The sequence below is a fragment of the Sinohyriopsis cumingii genome, chromosome 3 (assembly GCF_028554795.1).
Source record: "Sinohyriopsis cumingii isolate HCF-2022 chromosome 3, ASM2855479v2, whole genome shotgun sequence".
Taxonomy (NCBI): domain Eukaryota; kingdom Metazoa; phylum Mollusca; class Bivalvia; order Unionida; family Unionidae; genus Sinohyriopsis; species Sinohyriopsis cumingii.
The window spans coordinates 103,104,690-103,127,040 of NC_142963.1; the positions used below are offsets into that span (position 1 = coordinate 103,104,690).

At 35.6% G+C, this 22,351-nt stretch overlaps 1 protein-coding gene across 1 annotated transcript; it reads right to left on the reverse strand.

Annotated features, from left to right (window-relative positions):
* Window positions 1-248: 248 nt before the first annotated feature.
* Window positions 249-18,596, reverse strand: LOC149803430 (prolyl 4-hydroxylase subunit alpha-3-like). The gene is made up of 6 exons (XM_089953928.1): window positions 18,564-18,596; window positions 13,722-13,772; window positions 5,596-5,685; window positions 2,721-2,789; window positions 779-875; window positions 249-334 (listed from the first exon to the last, which is right to left on the reverse strand). Exons 1-6 carry the CDS (start codon window positions 18,594-18,596, stop codon window positions 249-251), a joined length of 426 nt encoding a protein of 141 aa, XP_089810054.1.
* Between the last annotated feature and the right edge of the window lie 3,755 nt (window positions 18,597-22,351).

Sequence of the window (22,351 nt, forward strand, 5' to 3'; positions counted from 1 at the left end):
TATATATATATATATATATATATATATATATATATATATATATATATATATATATATATATATATATATATATATTGTCATAGAAGCCATGTAAGTACTTTATCACGAGGTTTAGCGACATCGAAGCAAAAAAAGTCCCTTTTTCGTTTCTTCGCATTTGGAAATATTAAAACATTATAGTAAATTATCGTGGTATATTAGACAAAGCAACAAACACGAAGGATTTTCTACTATTTGAAATTGCTGCATTAAAACGGATTGTCTATGGCATCGATTGTCTTCCCGCACGGCCGTCTAAACATCTGTCCAGTTTCACGTATCCATTTATTGGCAACTAAAAATATAAATATTAATCTGTTAGCAACATTAAGAATTAAACCAACAGCTACCGATAAAATATATAAATTTTACCCCATTACATGAACCTAAATATTAAAAGATAACATTTGATGCACTTTGAAATGCAGACAAGTTTTATATTTAAGAATCAGACGATATAAAACTCTAAATCGAATTGAAAAGCATGCTCAGATCTTTTATTCTGTCCGATTTGAGTTATTAGACAGGAAACAAACAAAACGCTAATCATTTAATAATCATAATGAATATTTTTATCCATATATACAGATGTTACTCTGGCTGTAAGTGATACAGACAGTACAAATAAAATTTAAATAAAGATAGGAGTTTAATGCTGTCGATAAACTGCAGCTGAGCTCGACCTTTCCAATCCAATGATAAATTGGGATGATTTCAATCATGAGGATAAAACACTTACCCCATTTGGATCCGAGCAGAACAGGACAACCAGCGTGTTCTGTACGCTCATCAATTGCGCCAAGTCGATTTATATTATACCAAAATGCGGCAGCTCCCTGAAAAGGTACTACCATTACTACTACTACTGCTGATGCTGCAATAATCACCATCATCACAATAATTATTGTTATTATTATTATTATTATTATTATTATTATTATTACGTTGATGATGTTTATCATGATTATTGTTTTGAAGATAACGTCCACGAAGAAAGATTTTTTTTTCTATATTAATAAGAGGTGTACAATTTTTAAAATGATTCAGCTCATATCAGTATTTCTACTACCATCTGATTAGTCGTTGTACACCAGGTACGTTTATCTAAGTTTCTAGGACCAAATCGAGCGGTTTAGCAAAAATGCATACATTTATTAAAAAAACCCATTCGAAACAACTTCACTAGTATGTCAGTTTTCACTCGCAGTTCATGTGTCAAATGCAAAACATAAAATAATAATATGTGAAACATAATAATTCAAACTAATATTGAAAACAGTGGTTGGGCTTAGTGGTTTACACTAATAAAGAAAAGTGAGCATTGTTTAAACCAGATATACAAAATATGGATGTATAATATGTCTAGATAGATCTATCTGAATGTATGTATGACTACTTTAATGTTTAGTGTATCCAGCCATCTATCCATCCACCAATTCATCTATCTAGCTAGTCAACCAATTATATAGGTAGATAGCTAACTGCATGTTTATCTGTCTATATATCTATCCAAACGACACGAAAACAGCTTGTACATAAAACTGTCATGATCAACAATGTGAGGTAAAATGAGAAACAATCAGACGATATAAGTTGAGGATATGCGTTGAGAAAGAAACTGAAACGTATGTAGAAACTGAGGATATGAGTTGAGAATGCAACTGAAATGTATGTACAAACTGAAGATATGAGTTGAGAATGCAACTGAAATGTATGTACAAACTGATGATATGCAGTGAGAATGCAACTGAAATGTATGTGCAAACTGAGGATATGAGTTGATAATGCAACTGAAATGTATGTACAAACTGAGGATATGCCTGAGAATGCAACTGAAATGTATGTACAAACTGATTATATGCAGTGAGAACACAACTGAAATGTATGTACAAACTGAGGATATGAGTTGAGAATGCAACTGAAATGTATGTACAAACCGAGAATATGAGTTGAGAATGCAACTGAAATGTATGTACAAACTGAGGATATGCCTGAGAATGCAACTGAAATGTATGCATAAACTGAGGATATGCGTTGATAATGCAACTGAAATGTATGAACAAACTGAGAATAAGAACTGAGAATTCAAATGAAATATATGTACAAACTGAGGATATGCGTTGATAATGCAACAAAATATTAAAATATAAATATATTTGTTAAGGGTCTTGCAGGACGTAAAACGTGCAAAAAACAACTCATGTCAGTTTTGCCAAATAAAATTTGTATGGAATCGCTTCTGTAACAAAACAGCTATGTGAAAAGGGGTATATTTGTCAATAGTTACGAATTAAATTCATGTATTGATAATTATTTCTAATTAGCAAACAAAACTGGTACTTCAATTGAGGTCCACACAATATTCCAAGCAAACAAGCAGAAAAGTATTTATACCATAACTATATTGAGACTCTATGTTAGTGATTTCCTATCTAGACTTAAAATTATCATCTATCTATCTATCTATCTCTTTATATATATATATATATATATATATATATATATATATATATATATATATATATATATATATATATATATATATATATATATATATATATATATATATATATATATATATATATAAGTCAAAGCACTAAGCAAGTCTAGTTATCTGATTAATAGTGTGGGGACATAATGATTTTCAACAGTAATATTAATCTCGTATTAATTGTTTTTACCTTTGTCACTGGAACTGTCACATTTAATTTTGTAAACACGGTTGCACCACCTGCCTTTACATCACTGAGCTGAAACAATACAAGTATGCGCCAACGATATAAGTATGACCCTACGATACAAATAGGATCACATGATAAAAGTATGACCTCACGATATAAGTATTACCCCACGACAAAAATATTGATCCATTATATAAGTAAGAGCCCATGGTAAAAATATGACACCACGATATAAATATGAGCCCACAGTAAAAATATGACACCACGATATAAATATGAGCCCACAGTAAAAATATGACCCCACGATATAAATATGACCCCACGATATAAGTATGAGCCCACAGTAAAAATATGACACCACGATATAAATATGAGCCCACAGTAAAAATATGACCCCATGATATAAGTATGACCCCACGATATAAGTATGAGCCCACGGTAAAAATATGACCCCATGATATAAGTATGACCCCACGATATAAGTATGAGCCCACGGTAAAAATATGACCCCACGATATAAATATGACCCCACGATATAAGTATGAGCCCACAGTAAAAATATGACACCAAGATATAAATATGAGCCCACAGTAAAAATATGACCCCACGATATAAATATGACCCCACGATATAAGTATGAGCCCACGGTAAAAATATGACACCACGATATAAATATGAGCCCACGATAAAAGTATGAAACCACGATATAAGTATGACATCACGATATAAGTATGTGCTCATGATAAATATATGACCCCACGATTTGAGCCTGTAATAAAAATAGGACACCACGATATAAGTATGAGCCCGCGATAACAGTATTACCGCAATAGAAAAGTGATGACACTCTTCTGATAATTGTTCCACTTGCTGATCATTATTTTACAGATGCATGTGCGTCAGGCGCCACGCTACAGAACAATTATCTAGAATGTAATTACAACTACAGTGATTGGAAATCGTATCGGTAGAGATAACTGTAGAACGGGTGGTGAATAAGACTTGAAATATTATAGCTAAACACGCCCAGTTATGATGGTATACTGGCACATGACTTTTTGTTTCCAGTAAACTATGCAAGTACTGAATTACTTGGCATCAGTCAATACGCAGTGGCAAAGTTAGATGATTTATTTTTATTTATTTTGTTTTCGAGGCACTACTGAAGATTACTCCCATATCACCCGAGAGAAATCTCGGAGCGAATATTACTATTTTTACTCGATGTTTGCACTGGTTCTAATGTTTTAGCATTAGAAGAAAGGATGAAAACCTTTGGTTATCTTTTTCTTGAAAGAATAAATGTTGGTGCTTTGATTTTCACAATGTTTGTTAGTTTGCACACATGTAAATTAGGATCAACCTATGGGAATTGTTTCTGGCTATCAACGTGATATCTTGTCCTGAATACGTATCTCCTGAAGATAGGAAGCATAGACCTGACTGTAACGAGTAACCTGAAATATGATTAGGATTTCATGTAGTTTATTATTACATGTAGCAAAAGCTGTACTTGTCAAACGTGCATGAAATATATATATATATATATATATATATATATATATATATATATATATATATATATATATATATATATATATATATATATATATATATATATATATATATATATATATATATATATATATATATATATATATAATGTGCAATGTGACTGAAACAGCGGGCAGGTTCCTGTTATCTCGCAGAGAAATACGAATATAAATTATTCGGGGGGGGGGGGCGGCTAGTTTCTATAACAGACTATATGTTACAAGCGCACCGTTTGATTATGAAAAGGACGTGCTCTGCGACAATCTTCCGAAAGGATAGTACATAGAGAAATTGACATCAAAATTACATCACATTATACCTGCTTAATTTCGGATTGATTGAATGAGGACAGTATACATTTTCCCTTGACAACTAGTTGCTATATTTAACTATTTAAATTATACCTGACCCAGAAGGTACTATTGACAAGCGCCCACGCCGGACGTTATATGAGGTCAAATGACGTGCTGAGGTACTGAATACAGTACGGCCTCCTTCCGTGAGAACTGTATACTGTTATCGGCTTTGGCTCTATAAATATTCCTTACCAAGCAACATTATAGGAGAACAATCCTCTCAGAAGAAAGCAAAGTATAATGATAATATCTTATCTCAAATGTTCGCTACCTCCATCTAAACTGTCATCGTTCCTAAAAGCAAGTTATTGTATATATTCTGTTTTCACCAGGTTTGTATTGCCCCATAAAGTTGTAATAGCGACCAGACTGTGAGGCACCCATACAAGGTGGAGCCTCAATCAACCGAATCTTATTATTCGAAATGTGCGGTTTGGGAAACCGAACCATGCGCCTCTCTTCAAGAACACTTCTGATACATAAAAGTATTGGCTACATTATCCGATATCTAACTCCTCCATACCGTATTAATATTCACACCTCCCCACTCCTACCCCATAAGTCCAAGATATGTTCGGCAACTGAGGTTTTACTATACTAATTGGCACACATTTGACAAATAGGTTGTTCTAATGAACGATACTTTCCTTTTCTAAAAGAAAAATTATTTATTATAGACGACTTGAGTAGACCTGGTGGATAGAAGTATTTAACTTTTAGGGTCATAGGATCTTCAAACATTTATGCAATGTATAGACATGTAGACACGTCAGAAAGTATTAAATTTTTATGAACAGACAAACTAGTTATTAAATTCTTTCATTCAAAATCTGGACGAACGATGGACGGAGCTGTTTAAGTTTTGGAGAAATTTTTATTAAACATGCATGCAATGTATTGAAGTGTAGACAATACAAATAATCACAATTTAAATTAATTTCCTTCCTGATGGTACATGTACTTACATAAAACAACCAGGTAGCCAGCCGATCTCCAGAACCTCGCAATTCCACGACATCTAAATCTCTAACTTTCAGCTCCGATAAGGGATATTCCTTTTATTAGAGAAAGAGGGTAACTGACATAATGTTGAAAGATAAAGTTATATATATATATATATATATATATATATATATATATATATATATATATATATATATATATATATATATATATATATATATATATATATATATAGAATAAAACATGAATGCATGCCGGTGTATTGGCTTTTGTTGACAATTATGTTGTGGCGCAAAACAAACAAAATACAGTTAAACATAGAAAACATTACTGTACGACAATTGGATTAAGGCAAAAAAAAAATAGTTATCAGGGATATCAGGGACATCAATATATTTGCTCAGGAAACTCAATTAATTAAAACAGAAATTTAAAAGCGTTTAAGTGTGATTATTGATTGGTATTTATCATGGGAAAATGAAATAAAACACTTTTATTCTGCAGTATCCTTCAAAATAACATAATATATGATGCTAATGTGCCAAAATCTATGCTACAGTGACTAATAACACACACACACACACACACACACACACACACACACATATATATATATATATATATATATATATATATATATATATATATATATATATATATATATATATATATATATATATATATATATATATATATATATATAGAGAGAGAGAGAGAGAGAGAGAGAGAGAGAGAGAGAGACCGATAATGGTTGTATAGGGAAATTTCAATGTACTGCTATCTTAATCATTTCATTCAGCTCTAAAAAGCGATACCCTAGACTTAATGGAAGAAAAGAAGACTTATATCGTTAATTTACAATGGTTACATTTTACTTAAAGTGTGAAGTCATTTAAAACTAGTTTGATATATAACTGTTTTCATAACATGAATCCACTTATGTTATTCATTTCCTCTTTCGAGCTTCAGATAGCCTTTAATACAATGCACGGTCTACGGTTTATTTCGAACTTCATTTGCCTACATTCACAACGAATGTGTAAGGAATATCTTTGACATATTCAGGAACAATACGTTGGAATATCATGACCAATGATGATAGACAAACACCAACACTCTCCTCATTCAGACACGCTCTTTGCTCAAACAAATTGGGATATCAAACTCACGGGGCTAATTTCTAAAACAGACTATCGGTTATAAGCGCACTGTCAAGTGGCAAGAAAGAGGTGTTCAGACTGGCAGTAATTAAGGTGATGTAAAACATCTTCGCTGGCATAGATACAATGCTGGCTGATTTTGGGGGTCTTCTGTGAGCAGCTGTCGCCCCCAGTTCTTGATCAAACCGGTGTTGAAGCCCGCTGACTTGCTTTAATCTGAAGATCCCATCAGTCGTCGCGCTTCGCACTTCAACTTCCACATGGCTACATGCCGCCCTTTTGAGATTTAGAGTCAGAATCTAATTCCTTAATTTGTAAAACTTAGGAAAGAATCGAATTCGATTAACATATGTGGTAATTCCAAACCAGGAAATCTTACTTCCTAAATTAACAGTGACATCTTAATAGCAATGGCTATTTTCTCTTTTATTGTCTGTGAAATAGAATGTTCTCTACTAGACAGTAGAATTGTGTGGAATTTATCTGGTATGATTAAATAGCTTGCATTATTGATGACTTGACGGCTGTCCCCTTCCATCTCACTGATACATGTTGTTAAAAAACGTTCAAGTTTAAAGAAACTCCGCAGACTCCTTGTACAGGCAACGCGTACTAATATGCAACCGAAGTCGCCGTCTTTGCCCCGCTTTCGCAGAAGCTGAGATTCCTGGATATGAAGTTGCAGTTCATTTGGGCTTGGTTGAGTAAATGTATTGTCCCAGACGTATAAATCTACTCGCTCCCCGTTCTATCGTCAACCTCATCATCTAGTCCAAGGAGGGATTGCAAACTAGCGTTAAGCTGCACCTCACAACTCGCTGGGAGCACAACTGTTATCCGGCAGCAAGGGGGGGGGGGCAAATCGAGAGAAAAAATGGCGACCAATTTATAGGGGCCTACTCATGAAGGCCCCGTTTCGCAAAATGGTGGCTAAAAATGTTGGTTTAGTCAAGTAGTTTTGACTCATTAAAATATCCAAAGGCCGATCCGAGGCTTATATGCATGAGTATGCTACCGATGTTTTGGGACAGTGGGGGGGGGGGGGGTAGACAAAAAATGGCGATCGACAAATTTATCTGATCTAAAATAAAACAGCAAATGGAAGTGCCCGGGACAACGTTGATTGATGTTGAATATCTGTTAAATCTTGAGTAATTGCTATATTTTCATTTTTCCACTGCAAACGTTGGATCGCTAAGCTCGAACTTTTAGATATTCAGAGGATTTTTCTATTTCCAGTTTTCTTTTTCGATTGCAATTGTTGGATCGCTAAGTGCAAAAGAGGGTTTGGGTTTGTTAATTTGTAATCAAGCACACACACACACACACACATAAGTGAGCTCCGGGTGCTTTAGAAATAACACCCGTTTTGAGGCTCGGCGAGGGACCAGGCCCGTTGCACCTGGGATATTTTTTTATTTATAAGTTTACAATTACCCATGTAACGATATTTGGTCTTTTTTCATTGCATCTCGGGTAACCCTCCACTATAAAGCATCTATCACAGACGCTGACAATATGTGTATCGAATTTGTCGTTTTTTGTATCCGTACCCATGAAATAGTTTCCACTGGTCGATCGAAAGTTTGTTCGATTTAACCACATCAACCACTACCTCAGTTAAGAATATACGATAACCTACTTTATATGAGCATACGCGCTTACTGGACATACAGACAGACATTAAACATACACAAGCATTTAGATCGTATAATTTATTTATCGGTGTGTCCACTTTTTATTTTACGTTATGTTGTTGCTCCGTGTATTTTCCCGAGAGCCTTAGCAATATCGCCGTCTGCTGTTGCAACAGGAATACTCACAAACGTATATTTTTTGTGCGCGGCATTTTACACATTTACCTGTAAGTGCTGGCGTGCTATTTCTCAACGTGGTTGCTCTCATAAATTTTGTACCAGTGACTGTCTACATCGAACACAATACAAAATCTTGATTATAAATAATATTATATGTGTACAATATGAACGTGAATGACTTTCAGCGACACGTGAGAAAGCACCGATCAATCATCATCCAATGTTACCAAATTCCATTCGAGCTATTATAGTTGGTCCATCTGGGTCGGGTAAACTCAGTTGTTGCTCAACCTGATAATGAGGTGGCTCAAATGAGACAAGCCTTTTTTAGTAGTACCATCAGTGGATTACCAACGATGCTATAATGTTCTTAAGGAATTTAGTTAATCTGCAACGGCTGAAGACGATATTATTGAATCTATCACAGACATAGACGAGGATCTTAACGGGGATATCGACAATCTAATGGTTTACGACGGTGTAATGTTTGACAAACAAACATATCCAGCCAGAATATTTTTACGGGGCAGACATAAAAACACAGATGTAATTTACGTTCCTCAGCGGTATACACATATTCCCAAAGTGGTTAGAAATAATTGCAATTTTTTGGTTATTTTCAACGGGGCTGATACACATACGCTGCGAAATAATCATCAGACATGGTGTCAAGCTTTTGTGCATATGCTTAGGAAACCCCGCATGGATTCATCACGATGAGCTTACACGATCCAGCTAAATGTTATCGAATTGGTCTGGATAAAATCTTTTATTAAAGAAACGAATTTATTGTTATAATGAACCAGTAAAACATTAACAAGATTATCTCAAGATTATCTCAATTACAGCAGGATGGTCTCACTGTTCAATTCGATGCTGAAAAATCAACGATGATGTTGAGATGAGACAGCAGCGACGTGAAGAAGACGGATATACAGCCGCTGCTGAGTATAGATTTATCAAATTACTCCGATGTGAAATGGAATTGTCATTGGTGGATTTACACGAACAACATCATATAGCTAAATTTGTTCCACTGGCAAGCGCTATTGGGAAAATACGATCAGATTCTTCTCGACAAAATTAAACTCGAGCGGTTGTAAGTGCTAAAAAAAGGTGTATTAGAATCTATTAAGATTCAAGCAGAATAAGAAGCGTTCCCCAAGGAGGAATAACTGAAAGAAAAAAAAAAAAAAACAATAAAATCATTAAAGACAAAAAATGTTGCTTTTTTATCATTGGCCGAAAGAGACCGTTCAGGGTCATCTGGAGAAAAGCTGTAAAGAATATACCCTTGCTGGGCGTGCCCTTGTAATGCTTGCCCAGATAAATAATGGTTAAAATAATTTCCGGTCTCTTTTATTATTATTTTCTTCGGAATAAAATCATATTTATGTGGTTCTGGTTTTAATTGAACAACAACTGGTACTACCAAATTGGTACTACCAGCGGCCATCCCAACGCTGTTCTGATCGATGACTTATATATGTCAACGGCGTAATTTGATTCCTTAGAATGCTCCGCTGATATTTCGATTGGGGTGCTGCGAGTTGTCTTGTGCACTTTGATTCTGTTCCTGGTATTGATTTAATTTTCGATTTGATATTATCCTGCTGGTACGCTGACAAACTTCTACTCTGGGACAGGCTGCCCATTATCATCAGGCTTGGTTTTATGCAAGAATACAAGTGTGTTGTTGGCGTCTAATCCAATAAATGATTCTTCTCTGATATTTGGCCAACTGTAATAAAATCTTAATTGTACCAGTGCAATTTCAAGTGGCCGACCATTAGGAGCTTTTATCGGAGTTGGAAAACAAATATAGAATTCTGGCCGTGTTGACGTCGCTGATATCATTGTGGTCATCTGCGGCGTTGTGTTAGCGATAATCTGCTCTAGTCTTGTGGTTATTTATGCGGTCATTGTTATATATACGGCCGATTCTAAATGTGGCGCTTTCAACGTCAGCAACGGTGTGTTTGAGTTCTTGTGATACCGATAATAAATATCACTTACTGCATCGAATTCGTTGTCAGATTTTGCACCGTCGTTTAACCCCGCTGACAGTATCGATGCTATATTTATGCACGCATTAGTCGCAGCATAAGTTAATTTTGTGTGCTGGTGCATTTGTTTACTGGGACATGTATATATTAATTTGCGATAATGTTGAGTATACCAGCAACACCGACAACAACAGAGACACCGATTCCATACACTTGCGATATCACGTGCGTCGCTTATATCGTACCGATTAGCGTCGTTGTTTCAGCGACCAGCGAGGAAACTGCGTATACAATAGTGTTGATGACGATGATTCGTATGAGATAACTGTTTGGTTTTGTTATTTGCTCGTCGATGATTTCTTCCAGCGATGGCTTCCACGCACATGCTTGATCAAACCGAAATGATTGTGTGGGATTCATTATGTGTTATGCTAAGTAATCAATTAAGATTTCTTCGCGACGAATTCCAGAAAGTAGTAGTATATCTCTGACGTTAAGGCATTTTCCCCTGATTCCAATATGAATATTTCCCCAGTAGTCTGTTCTAACATGACTGTGATAGTTTATGAAGAAGAAGGCTTGAAGACATAACTCAAAGAAAAGAATAAAACTATCTTAAATTGCACAAAGCTAAGCAGGGATAACCTGTACTTCCCAATAACCTCAGTTGTATGTGTGATGGATTTGTTGCGCTTTGTCCATGTTCCCGATCTAGACGCTACAGTGTCTAAAATGTTAGTGAGCTGTGTTGTGTGAATTACACCAACGGCAATCTTTTTTATTTTATCGAATTGATTCTTGAGTTGATGTTGGTGAGCTTATTATTAATAATTTCAGTTGTTGTTTAACGTTGACTAGATCAACAAGTTGTCTGTGAATTTCAGAGAGATTGGTGTTGATAACCGTTGGATTTCCAAAGAAATTATCTAGTGTTCTATTTGTATTTCAACGCAAATTTGTAAACGCGGTTACAAAATTAGTATATTCAGATCTCAACGTGGTCATTCCATCATTGATTGTCATTAACGAGGTCATCATCGGAATGTTGCTGTTATCCGCGTATTTGTTGCGTCATCGTTTGCTTCTGGTTCTCTCGAATTAGCAATGCTATTTCCACTCATGTCGAGATCGCCAGTCATTGCATCACTTGTTTTAGCAACGTATTTACTGATCTCACTTCTGAAAGTATTACTTTACCTTCAGCTGAAGCATTATATCGCCAAATTCCATTGGTGTCAGTGGACTTTCGGACTAACTCAACTGTATGTTTGGCTCTGAAGATAACTTTTCTAACATGTCTACAGAATCCAAAGATATGCGACAATGGTATCACACAGCTTGATATACCATGAGCATCAGTTTGAGATCGTCGTGCCGCAAATTCCAAATTAAATTCTGGTTACGTCAGCGTCATCGTTGTCGGCATGGTTTCTTGGTCGTCAAGTGTTATACTGTGTATCGTTAGCGTAGTCAGTAATATCCTTTGAAAACATGATTGATGGACCAGCAGACCTTGTATAATCATCGGAATATCTTGCAAGACCCAGTAACATCGTAGCAACATCAACATCATTGTGACATACTATCAATAATACAGGGCACTTTTAAATAACGCTTTAATGTAATTATTAACAAATCCACATTTGTCACCGGCATCATATGAATTATTGTTTTCTCTCAAACGTCTACCCTGAGCTTTAATAAATGCCTCGGCGAGCAAGAAATACCTGGATGTATCTTGGACTTGTAGTTCGAGTCGCCCACGTTGGTTTGGTTCTCATGCTTCATAAGAATAATATTAATAATTACGCACAGACTCATCTTTGAGTAATTGTGCGTCCATGTCAAATACGTTTTAATATTTTTATTATATTCGCTGCTGTCTTAAACGACGTTCCAACATTGATCAATAAGTGGCTGATCAGCGACGACGACGGGCCAGACCAGTAATCGCTATTACGTTTGCGGTTATGGTTTTTTTTTTTTTATCTCGTCGGAGCTTTGTTTTGTCAGAGATGGCACTGCAGCTAATTCATTCAACCACTTATTTGCAGCTTGATTTATAATTTTGCGGACACTTGGTGGCATAACTTCGGTGCTGGGCAGTTTTACTGGAATGCTGGCACTGGAATGCTTCACATTCTGCTGTGGCTTTCGTTGTACTAATCGTGCGAGTGTCTTTGATCGCCAATTACCAGCAACATCACCAATAGTGTCAATAACCTTATTATGAACAACGTCGATGGCTTCCATGGGTAATTGTTTTGCAATCGGGATAGCTGGTGGGGTTATCCTTCTAAATAAACCTTGTATAACATCACCGAGTCCATCTCCGTAGATCATTTTATATACCGATAATCCACGTTGGGCATTGTGTATAATCATGTTATTTTGTTTTCGCCGATCTAATTGATCACTCACTGTAGTAATCGTCGGTAATTTGATTGATCAGGGCCCGATAGACTCTACTGTCCATGACGCAACTGGTAAATAAACGCTGAAAAATATCAGCTGCTTCATTCACAATTACAACAAGAAATTCAGCAAGCAATATATATATTGTTGTTGTAGAGTTTAACCCCATTTGTCAGCACACGATAGGCTATACATGGCGGCCAGTATTAATGGTGGAGGAAGAACCCGGGAAATCCCCGGAATGAATCACCGACCCTCGAGAAGCCGCTGACAAGCTTTCTCACATGCCCACACTGGCCGAATCCGAGACTCGAACCCACGCAGACAGAGCTGAGATGGCAGTGATCCGTAACGGAGAGAGCCCATATATATATATATATATATATATATATATATATATATATATATATATATATATATATATATATATATATGCACAAGTTCATTCTTAAAATGGCCATACATGAAATATTAGAAAGTATTTTTAAGGTTGTTATATATACAAGTCCATATATAGCCTGTTCTTAAATGAAAATTAAACGATTTATATCCGTGCATACGCGGGCCTTAACTGAAATTTCGGAGAGGTTTATTAAGGCTACTATGTGTTCACGTCCGTGCTAAGCAGGCCTTAAATCAAAGTTTGGAAAGATTTATTAAGGCCTAAGCAGGCCTTAAATGAAAGTTTGCGAAACGTCCATGAAGATTAAGATGAAAATGTGATACATACTAGATAGTCCTTATGGGCTTCATACATTCCTCCTGTACCATAGTTTACTACCTGAAATTAAATAATGTAAAACACTGCATAATTCAAAGATTTTTAGAGCTGAAAAGAAATGAATTATCAGAAGTAGTTTTCGATCCTTATCTAAAAAAAAACAACATTTTATTCTTCCTCGTGACATGCCTTTTCTTTCGAGGTTTTGTTATGTAAATATAACGTGCTTATTGTCAATGGTCTGGAGAGGTTCTTTCGTTTAAAACAAATCTCTGTTGGATACTTTAGTATCATTAAGCAACCGTTTTTATTCTTTTGGAGACTCTCTAACATGGATTATTATGCTACCTTGAATAGTGTTTTCTAGACAGGTGCCTACGAACATTAAAACTACAAACAAATTTATTTACTTAAATTCGATTCCATTTACTGCGATTTGCTACTCACAATGAGCAATTCATTGACTCAGACTTGTCTTGGATGTGGAAAACAAAGCAACAGCAAGAAACACGATGAGGGGTACAATGAATCTTGGGAAAATGGTAGTGATTAATTAAAAAGATGTCACTGAAAACATAAAAGTGTGGACAGCCCTTGTTCATTACCAATGACCACATTAAGAGTACTCGGCTTTTCCTACGAAGTGTCTATGTCTGAGCTGTAAGACTGGTCTAGACGATATTTCTAAATGAGGAAATGGTGACCTCGAGCCCATGAGATTTGTTTCAGCTAATTAAAACAATTTGAGTTATTTGATTACAGCTATAACGCCAACTCTCATTTTTCATAACCTTGCATGTCCTCAGTTAAAAAGTTCCTACGTGTAAATAAGTTCCTAATTTTATCAATCAATCCCGATTTTGTTTCGCCAGTTGACCAACCTGCATAGGTTCAGCATGATAAACCGTTTCAAGCTGGCTCGTGCTCAGGCCCGTTATTATTTCAACACGCTTTGAAAGCTTTCGGATCAACGGATATTCTTGGTCAGACATCCATGCGCTGAAATTATAATGTATACTAACGTAAAGTTGACAATAATTTAAAAGAGTAGCATAACGAAGTAAATCAGACAATTCATCGAAATTATAAATCTTTATTAGAAAATGCGAACGATATATTTGGTTTTTGAAAACTTTTGAGATTAGTCGGTTTACTGTATATTTTTCTTTTTTAGTTTATATGAAATAAAAAATGGGACGAAAACGAATAAACAATGCCAAAAAGAACATAAAAGTAATCGTCATTAGGTTTCTTTTTCTCATTTTATATTTCGTATATATTTGGCATGCACTCATAAAAAATAAATTTTATGAGCTTCACTTGCGGATAATTAAAAAAAAATGCAGCAAATACTCTTTTAAGTGTTGTTGCACATTTATCATTAACCGCTGTACAGATTTATCATTAACCGCTGTACAGATTTTGGTATGATTTGCTATTGTACATCGACGTATGACCTGATCCATATAAAAGCCTATTTCCTCAAGTGATGTTAACTAACAAATAATTAGTCTTACTATTTTGAATATACATCATATGTGCAGAAGAATTTATGAAAACGTTGAAGTCAATATTATCCCATCAGGGTTGTAACTGTTTCCAACAGGATTAATAGTCTGTTTGCCATATATTTTTAATATGGAGGCACCAGTAAACTCAGCGACACGCAGCGACAAGTGTTAAGCAATGTTTTACTATCGATTCAGACTGAGCGTAGTCTGAGTTGCGCATGTTACTAGTCTCGAAGTTCGTCGCTGCCAACTTGTTGTCGATAGTTCGTACAGGAAAAGCACACTTTGTAAAGATCACGACTGCTTAAATCTCCATTCGAATAATATAGTAAATGAATTTGTGGAAAATAAAATAAACAAGTTACGCCAAACTTGGTTCAACGGGTAACTCAATCTTACAAGAACCAAAATTTTGCTGTTTTCCAAAATTGTTTGGAGCTGGTCTTTGAAATCGTACATTTCTTTATTATGTTGACTGTTAGGGGCAGGTCAATACATCAATATGTATTTAAAGTACCTTACCAAGGGACCCATCACGATGTTGGAACAGAATTCAAACCCCTACCCTTCGGGTCGCGAGTTCGGCTCGCTAGCTGAACCACCGAAGGTCTATTTCTCCGTCAAATATATTATATTCCCCGATCACATAAATGTTAGGAATAAGCTTCGCTACTTTCAAGTAGAGCAGTCATAAAGTGTAAAATTTCTTATTTCCTTTTGCATATCATATATACAAGAAGACACTTTAGCCCATTGCCGTCCCATACCATCGCTTGGTGGCTACCCGTCAACCGGTTTCAACTAGCACTCAACCCGCGACCGTGAGGAGGTTATGCCGGCCTCAGATATTGCTGGTGGTCACCATCAATCGTAGCCACTTGGCCCATAAGATTAAATTCTGATATAAAAGCTAAATAAGGTTGACTGTGCCTGCCAGCCAACGGCTCCTTTTATGTCTCTGATCGAAAAACTCCTTGCTAACGCGAGACTCGCAAGGACAGATCTTATCTCATCAGCGGGAATCGCCAACAGTGGATGTCTCTGATTCTGTAATAAATCAAAACACCTAGCGTATTACCCGCTTCACCCATGACGATGGGGCAAGAGAGATTATGCCATCTTTTCCTGTCATAACTGGAAGAAAAAGATGCTCTCGCGACCAAGGCTCTTCTCTGGCGTTTTTCGTCTTTCCGGGATCGCTGGATTCGAGAGGTAGCGGAGTTTATTTTCCAACGTTAATGTGATCGAGTAAGTATTCACAGAGAAGCAAAATTTACACAATATTTGTTCTCTGAAACAGACTGTACTGTAAGAATACACATACTAAGCTATTATAAGAAAATGTTATGCCTTTGTACTATGAAAAGTAATGTACAGTTATTTCAAAACGAAACAGAATCTGAATCTCCACAACGCTAGTTTTAGTGTCTTTGGACAAATATCGTTCGGTAAAGAATTTTGTTTAAGCACCAAAGTAGGCATCTTTTATCTAGCTATGCATCAGACAAAATTCTTTATTTGCATGGAAATCGAATAAAAGTAATTATTCTGATGCTTCCATTATTATTCTTTTTTCCAATACCAAATTCATATATTTTTGTTTTAAAATGTCTTTGCTGCCGTAACTAAAAATTTCTTAAATCACCGTTAATTAAAAATTACTAGATACGTAGGTAAAAATGTAGCATATATCGTTTTGTTGTCTTCATTGGTGATATATACCATCTTGACTTTAAACAAAATCGAAGACACTTCATTACGAGTGTTTATCTTCCTAAGTTTGGCGTTTATGCTGTGCAGATTATACTGTTCCAGTGTCTTCAGATTTAGGAGTTTATCCGATTATATTTCAATCAGAATTTCACATCTGTCATCAAGAGTCTACAACTGTAGCATCTATGTGTCGTGTTATGTTTACTTACTTTTGGCTCTGTCGTATTTTAATAATTGTATATTTTGGATCGCCTGCTTCTTCGCCGACTGTACGAGACCTATGGAGCTACAATAAATGAATGAAAACAATTATGGACAGGAAAAGATTATATCGAATGGCTTACACTTTTTCATTATTCTGGATGAAAAACGTTTTGGAAATTCATGTCAACAGTTTTATTTTTGGCAAAAGTTTCATGAGACGATGCAGTTCTCACAAAAAAGATAAGAGGAAATCTGACAAACACTGGTCAATGTGATCGAAACATGTTCAAGAGACAAAACAACCTTGGTGACCCTATTTATAATTTAGCCAAAAATAGCACATGCTCCAATAGAATTGGTTTAAACAAATGTATTTCTTAATGAGTATGAATAATATTTTTAAAACAATTGACAATTGGAATCTAAGAATTGGAACATAAGCAAATTGTCTATACAGTTATGTTCCGATAAATATAGAAGCAGTTGTAAACATAGTGGCGAAACAAATTACATCAATGTCCAATAAAAAGTACATTAAGGCATTCTCTCTGCCAAATAACAATTATTTGGTCATCATTTCGTACATTTACACGGTAAATTATTGTATGCAAACTTGCCCATGTGAATGATTTCCAGAGAGAGATAAAATATTATAAATGCTTAGAACATACACTTACTTAATATAACGGGTACTGACGAAATATTGAATCATATTTTCTTATAATATGGTATATTCCAATATATATTACACACAGTATCACAGTTCTACATATGACTATAATGAACATTTCTCACACGTTTGTTCATTGTAAGAAACATACTTACAAATTTCACTGCACTCGTTTGTGTTTGGCGACACTCAGACTCGTGAATTACATCATAAAAGATTGACACTCTGGGGTCAAAGTTCATAACTTCTTCCTTGCCCTTGTAAAAAGGTATGATGGTGTCACGAAGAGAACATTTCAGCCTCGAAGTCACACTTATATGCTATTATAAAATAAGAGTAAAATATGTAAACTTTGAGATTATTCATACCATGTTATTCACAGAAAGTATGTATGTATGTATGTATGTGTGTGTGTGTGTGTGTGTGTGTATGTGTGTGTGTACGTATGTATGTATGCATGAGTTTTACGACACATCAGCACAATAGTGGCTTTAAGATGCAAATTAAAGGTAAAAATAGAACTGTAATAATGAACCCAACAAAATTTTGGAAGATAAACCCTTCGGAATATATGTAATTATGAAGTACAGCAAGATAAAACATATAATGTAATATGTTACAGTTCTATAAAATGTATGTTTTGTCATTGCTTTAATAATGTCAAGAAATTGTTTATACTAATTTAATTCTTTAATGCCATATAAGGGTTACTGTATACTCTTCACAGTCTCACGGACGTCATGACCGACTGACCTCAACTGGAAGGCAATCACACTCTGACCTCATGTCATAAAAGTCTTACTGAGTATAATAAATTAGTTTACTGTGTACATTTTGTGTTGTAATTTATGTCAGTGAGTAAACGTTGTGTCATAAATTAGTTTACTGTGTACATTTTGTGTTGTAATTTATGTCAGTGAGTAAACGTTGTGTCATAAATTAGTTTACTGAGTACATTTTGTGTTGTAATTTATGTCAGTGAGTAAACGTTGTGTCATAAATTAGTTTACTGTGTACATTCTGTGTTGTAATTTATGTCAGTGAGTAAACGTTGTGTCATAAATTAGTTTACTGTGTACATTTTGTGTTGTAATTTATGTCAGTGAGTAAACGTTGTGTCATAAATTAGTTTACTGTGTACATTTTGTGTTGTAATTTATGTCAGTGAGTAAACGTTGTGTCATAAATTAGTTTACTGTGTACATTCTGTGTTGTAATTTATGTCAGTGAGTAAACGTTGTGTCATAAATTAGTTTACTGTGTACATTTTGTGTTGTAATTTATGTCAGTGAGTAAACGTTGTGTCATAAATTAGTTTACTGTGTACATTTTGTGTTGTAATTTATGTCAGTGAGTAAACGTTGTGTCATAAATTAGTTTACTGTGTACATTCTGTGTTGTAATTTATGTCAGTGAGTAAACGTTGTGTCATAAATTAGTTTACTGTGTACATTTTGTGTTGTAATTTATGTCAGTGAGTAAACGTTGTGTCATAAATTAGTTTACTGTGTACATTTTGTGTTGTAATTTATGTCAGTGAGTAAACGTTGTGTCATAAATTAGTTTACTGTGTACATTTTGTGTTGTAATTTATCTTAGTGAGTATACCTTGTGTCATAAATTAGTTTATTGTGTACATTTTGTGCCGTAATTCATGATGGGTACGTAGTTGGACACTAATTAACCAAAGGAAACATTTCATGCAACGTACTGAAAATTCTTCAAAGATATACATGGTCACCAGCGGTATTAGAATGTTTTGACTATTCGTGCACTGTACGACAAAAATCTTTAATAGTGACATGTACGCCAGTGTATCCCCTCAAAATACTCCCCATCCCCGCAACTACACACTTTCTCAGTGTGATTATCTAATTACAAAAGACAAGTTTGCGTTCACGTTCTGCTGTGTTGTTCATAAATTGGAAAACTTTACTTCCAACAGCATGGCGGTTTTCAGATTGTCTGTCCTTCAGCATATATTTGATAAAGGGATTCATCCAAAAGTCACTTTGGTCTAAATCGGGCCTCTATGGAGGATGAGACAAAGTTTAGTTGTTGTTCTTCTTCAGGAAGTCCGCCAGGATGGCAGATTGATGCGTCGGTGCTTTGCCATGTTGTAAGACCATACTGTGCACCGGTTCTATGACGGGTAGTTCGACAGTGCTCCACAGCTTTTGGTAACAATTGTGTTGTAATTCATGATATGCACGTATTTGGAAACTAATGAACATAAGGAAAACTTTCTTGCAACGAAATGAAAATTCTTCAAAGATATACATGATTAACAGGGGTATGTAGAAAGTCTTAAATATTAGTGCACTGTACAACAAACATCTTTAAAAGTGAATTTAATGCCAGTGCATCCCTTCAAAATACTCACCACCCCCACCACCCGGAACCACACACTTTCTCAGTGCGATTATCTAATTATTAAAGACCAGTTTGAGTTCACTTTCAGCTATGTTGTTCGTACATTGGAAACCTTTACTTCCAACAGCATGGCGGCTTGCAAATTGTCTGTCACTCAGCGAGTATTTGATAAAGAGGTTCAGCCAAAAGTCACTTTGCGCTAAATCGGTTCTTTGGAGGATGAGCAAAGTTTGGTTGTTGTACCCCTTCAGAAAGTCCGACAGGACGGCAGATTGATGCGCTCGTGTACCGGTGAGCGGACGGATGGTTCGACAGTGCTCCACAGCTTTTAGTAACAAGTTGGAAAGTCTCGTGACACTGGCCGAGCCAGGCACATGTACCTGGACGACATGACCTTTTTCATCGTTTATAATCCGATTTACCTCCTCTCCGATCCAAACTTTATTATTTTCTCTTTGGTCAGGCTCAGAAAGCAAATCCCTATTTCATTACATATCTTGTCACTCTTTATATATTAGCTAATAACTGTTTGCGATTTCAACCCGGGTCTATTATTCATTAGGATATGGCAGAGAACTGCATCCGTACACGTTATCGAAGTGGGTCTTTATATCAGCTGGAAAGTACCCTAAAAAGATTTTATAGGATTGCTCTGCTCAGTAGCAAAATTACTATCTTTCCCCGACAGCTTTACGTCACTGTAATTTTACCAATGTTAAATCACGCGCATATATATATATATATATATATATATATATATATATATATATATATATATATATATATATATATATATATATATATATATATATATATATATATATATAGTGTGTGTGTGTGTGTGTGTGTGTGCGTGTGTGTGTGTATGTGTGTGTGTGTGTGTGTTGGTGTTTGGCGTGCTGCACATGCAGCTGCAGATAATTTTATTTCATTGTTTAATTTTTGGACAGTTTCAAAGAAACGTAAAAATTATGACAAATATTCAGAACTTTTCAAACACCACTCCTATGTCAAAGAGGAAAATTGAGAAGGCTCATAATCGTCACGAGTTTTAAAGCTTGAAGAAAGTAAATTTTCATTTCTTTTTTTGTTGGGGGTGGGGTGTGATGACAAATGACAGCCAAATAACTTTACTTCATATAATGTCTTCACAAAAGTGCGTGATAATCTGAGATAAAATTAAAAACTCTCGACAAAATCTCACCCGAATGACGTCACCACGGCACAGGGCCTCGTAGTGATGTCTATGAGGGACATCCGCTTCTGAAACTGTTGATCTCTGTGTCAACGTGTGCTGTATTTCGCTCGCATTTTCTTTGAATTTTTCAAGGGCTTCAGTAAGGTCTTCGTCCTCTTCTGCAATAATATGTGCGACACAATGATCATTGTCAAAACACACACATACATACATTCATACATACATACATACATACATACATACATACATACACACATAAATTTGGAGCATGGGCATTTGGTTATAGTGCCCCGTTTTAAGGAATTATAAGATTGCGATTACTTGTCTGATTATTGGAATTCGGCGCAGTAGAGATATTCCTTTGCCCGAAATAATTAGCGAATTACTAGGAGCAAACGTAATGGAGCAAAGTTAAGTGAGTTTCCATGATGCTATGGTTCACTAGTAGTGAATTCAGGTCCATGCTATAATAAAGTCCCTACTAAAATATAGTGCTGTACATTGGTGGTGTGTCTGCAATGGCAGTATTTACGGTAGAAACCGGTAAATTACACAATAAAATCAATAAGAAGGGACTCGGCAGATACTGTTTTTATCGCCATGGATGGCAGATGTAGTGCAGTTATACTGTCGAAAAGTATTTGGAAACCATAGCTTGACTGGCCATAGGTTCCGTAGTTAAAATAGTTCCTTGTGTTAATGGACAGTTGCATAGTTTCTACGGCGAGAACTATGGCGGCACGGAAACCTAACGAAGAGAGGCCCTGCGGGTGTCCGGTTGGTGGATGTTTGACAGGTTGTGATCTTGTGGTCTTGCATTGATTAGAGTAAAATTTAGGTATGGAATGGATACGTCTGGCTTTCTAATTTACAACTGAAATTGTATGAAAGTTTTGGGAAATTTCGGGTAAACGTATGACTTCTAGCTGGAATCGCGCCAGGGTTTGACACCGCTCAGTCAAGTAAAGAT

What these genes read in the sequence shown, in the direction of transcription:
- LOC149803430 (XM_089953928.1), bottom strand. Translation starts at nt 18,596, where the DNA reads ATGAGGTCAGAGTGTGATTGCCTTCCAGTTGAG. An exon ending in GTGATTGCCTTCCAGTTGAG is followed by an intron (nt 13,773 to 18,563) that starts GTCAGTCGGTCA and finishes ATTTAATTTCAG; the next exon opens with GTAGTAAACTATGGTACAGG. An exon ending in TGACAGTTCCAGTGACAAAG is followed by an intron (nt 876 to 2,720) that starts GTAAAAACAATT and finishes GTACCTTTTCAG; the next exon opens with GGAGCTGCCGCATTTTGGTA.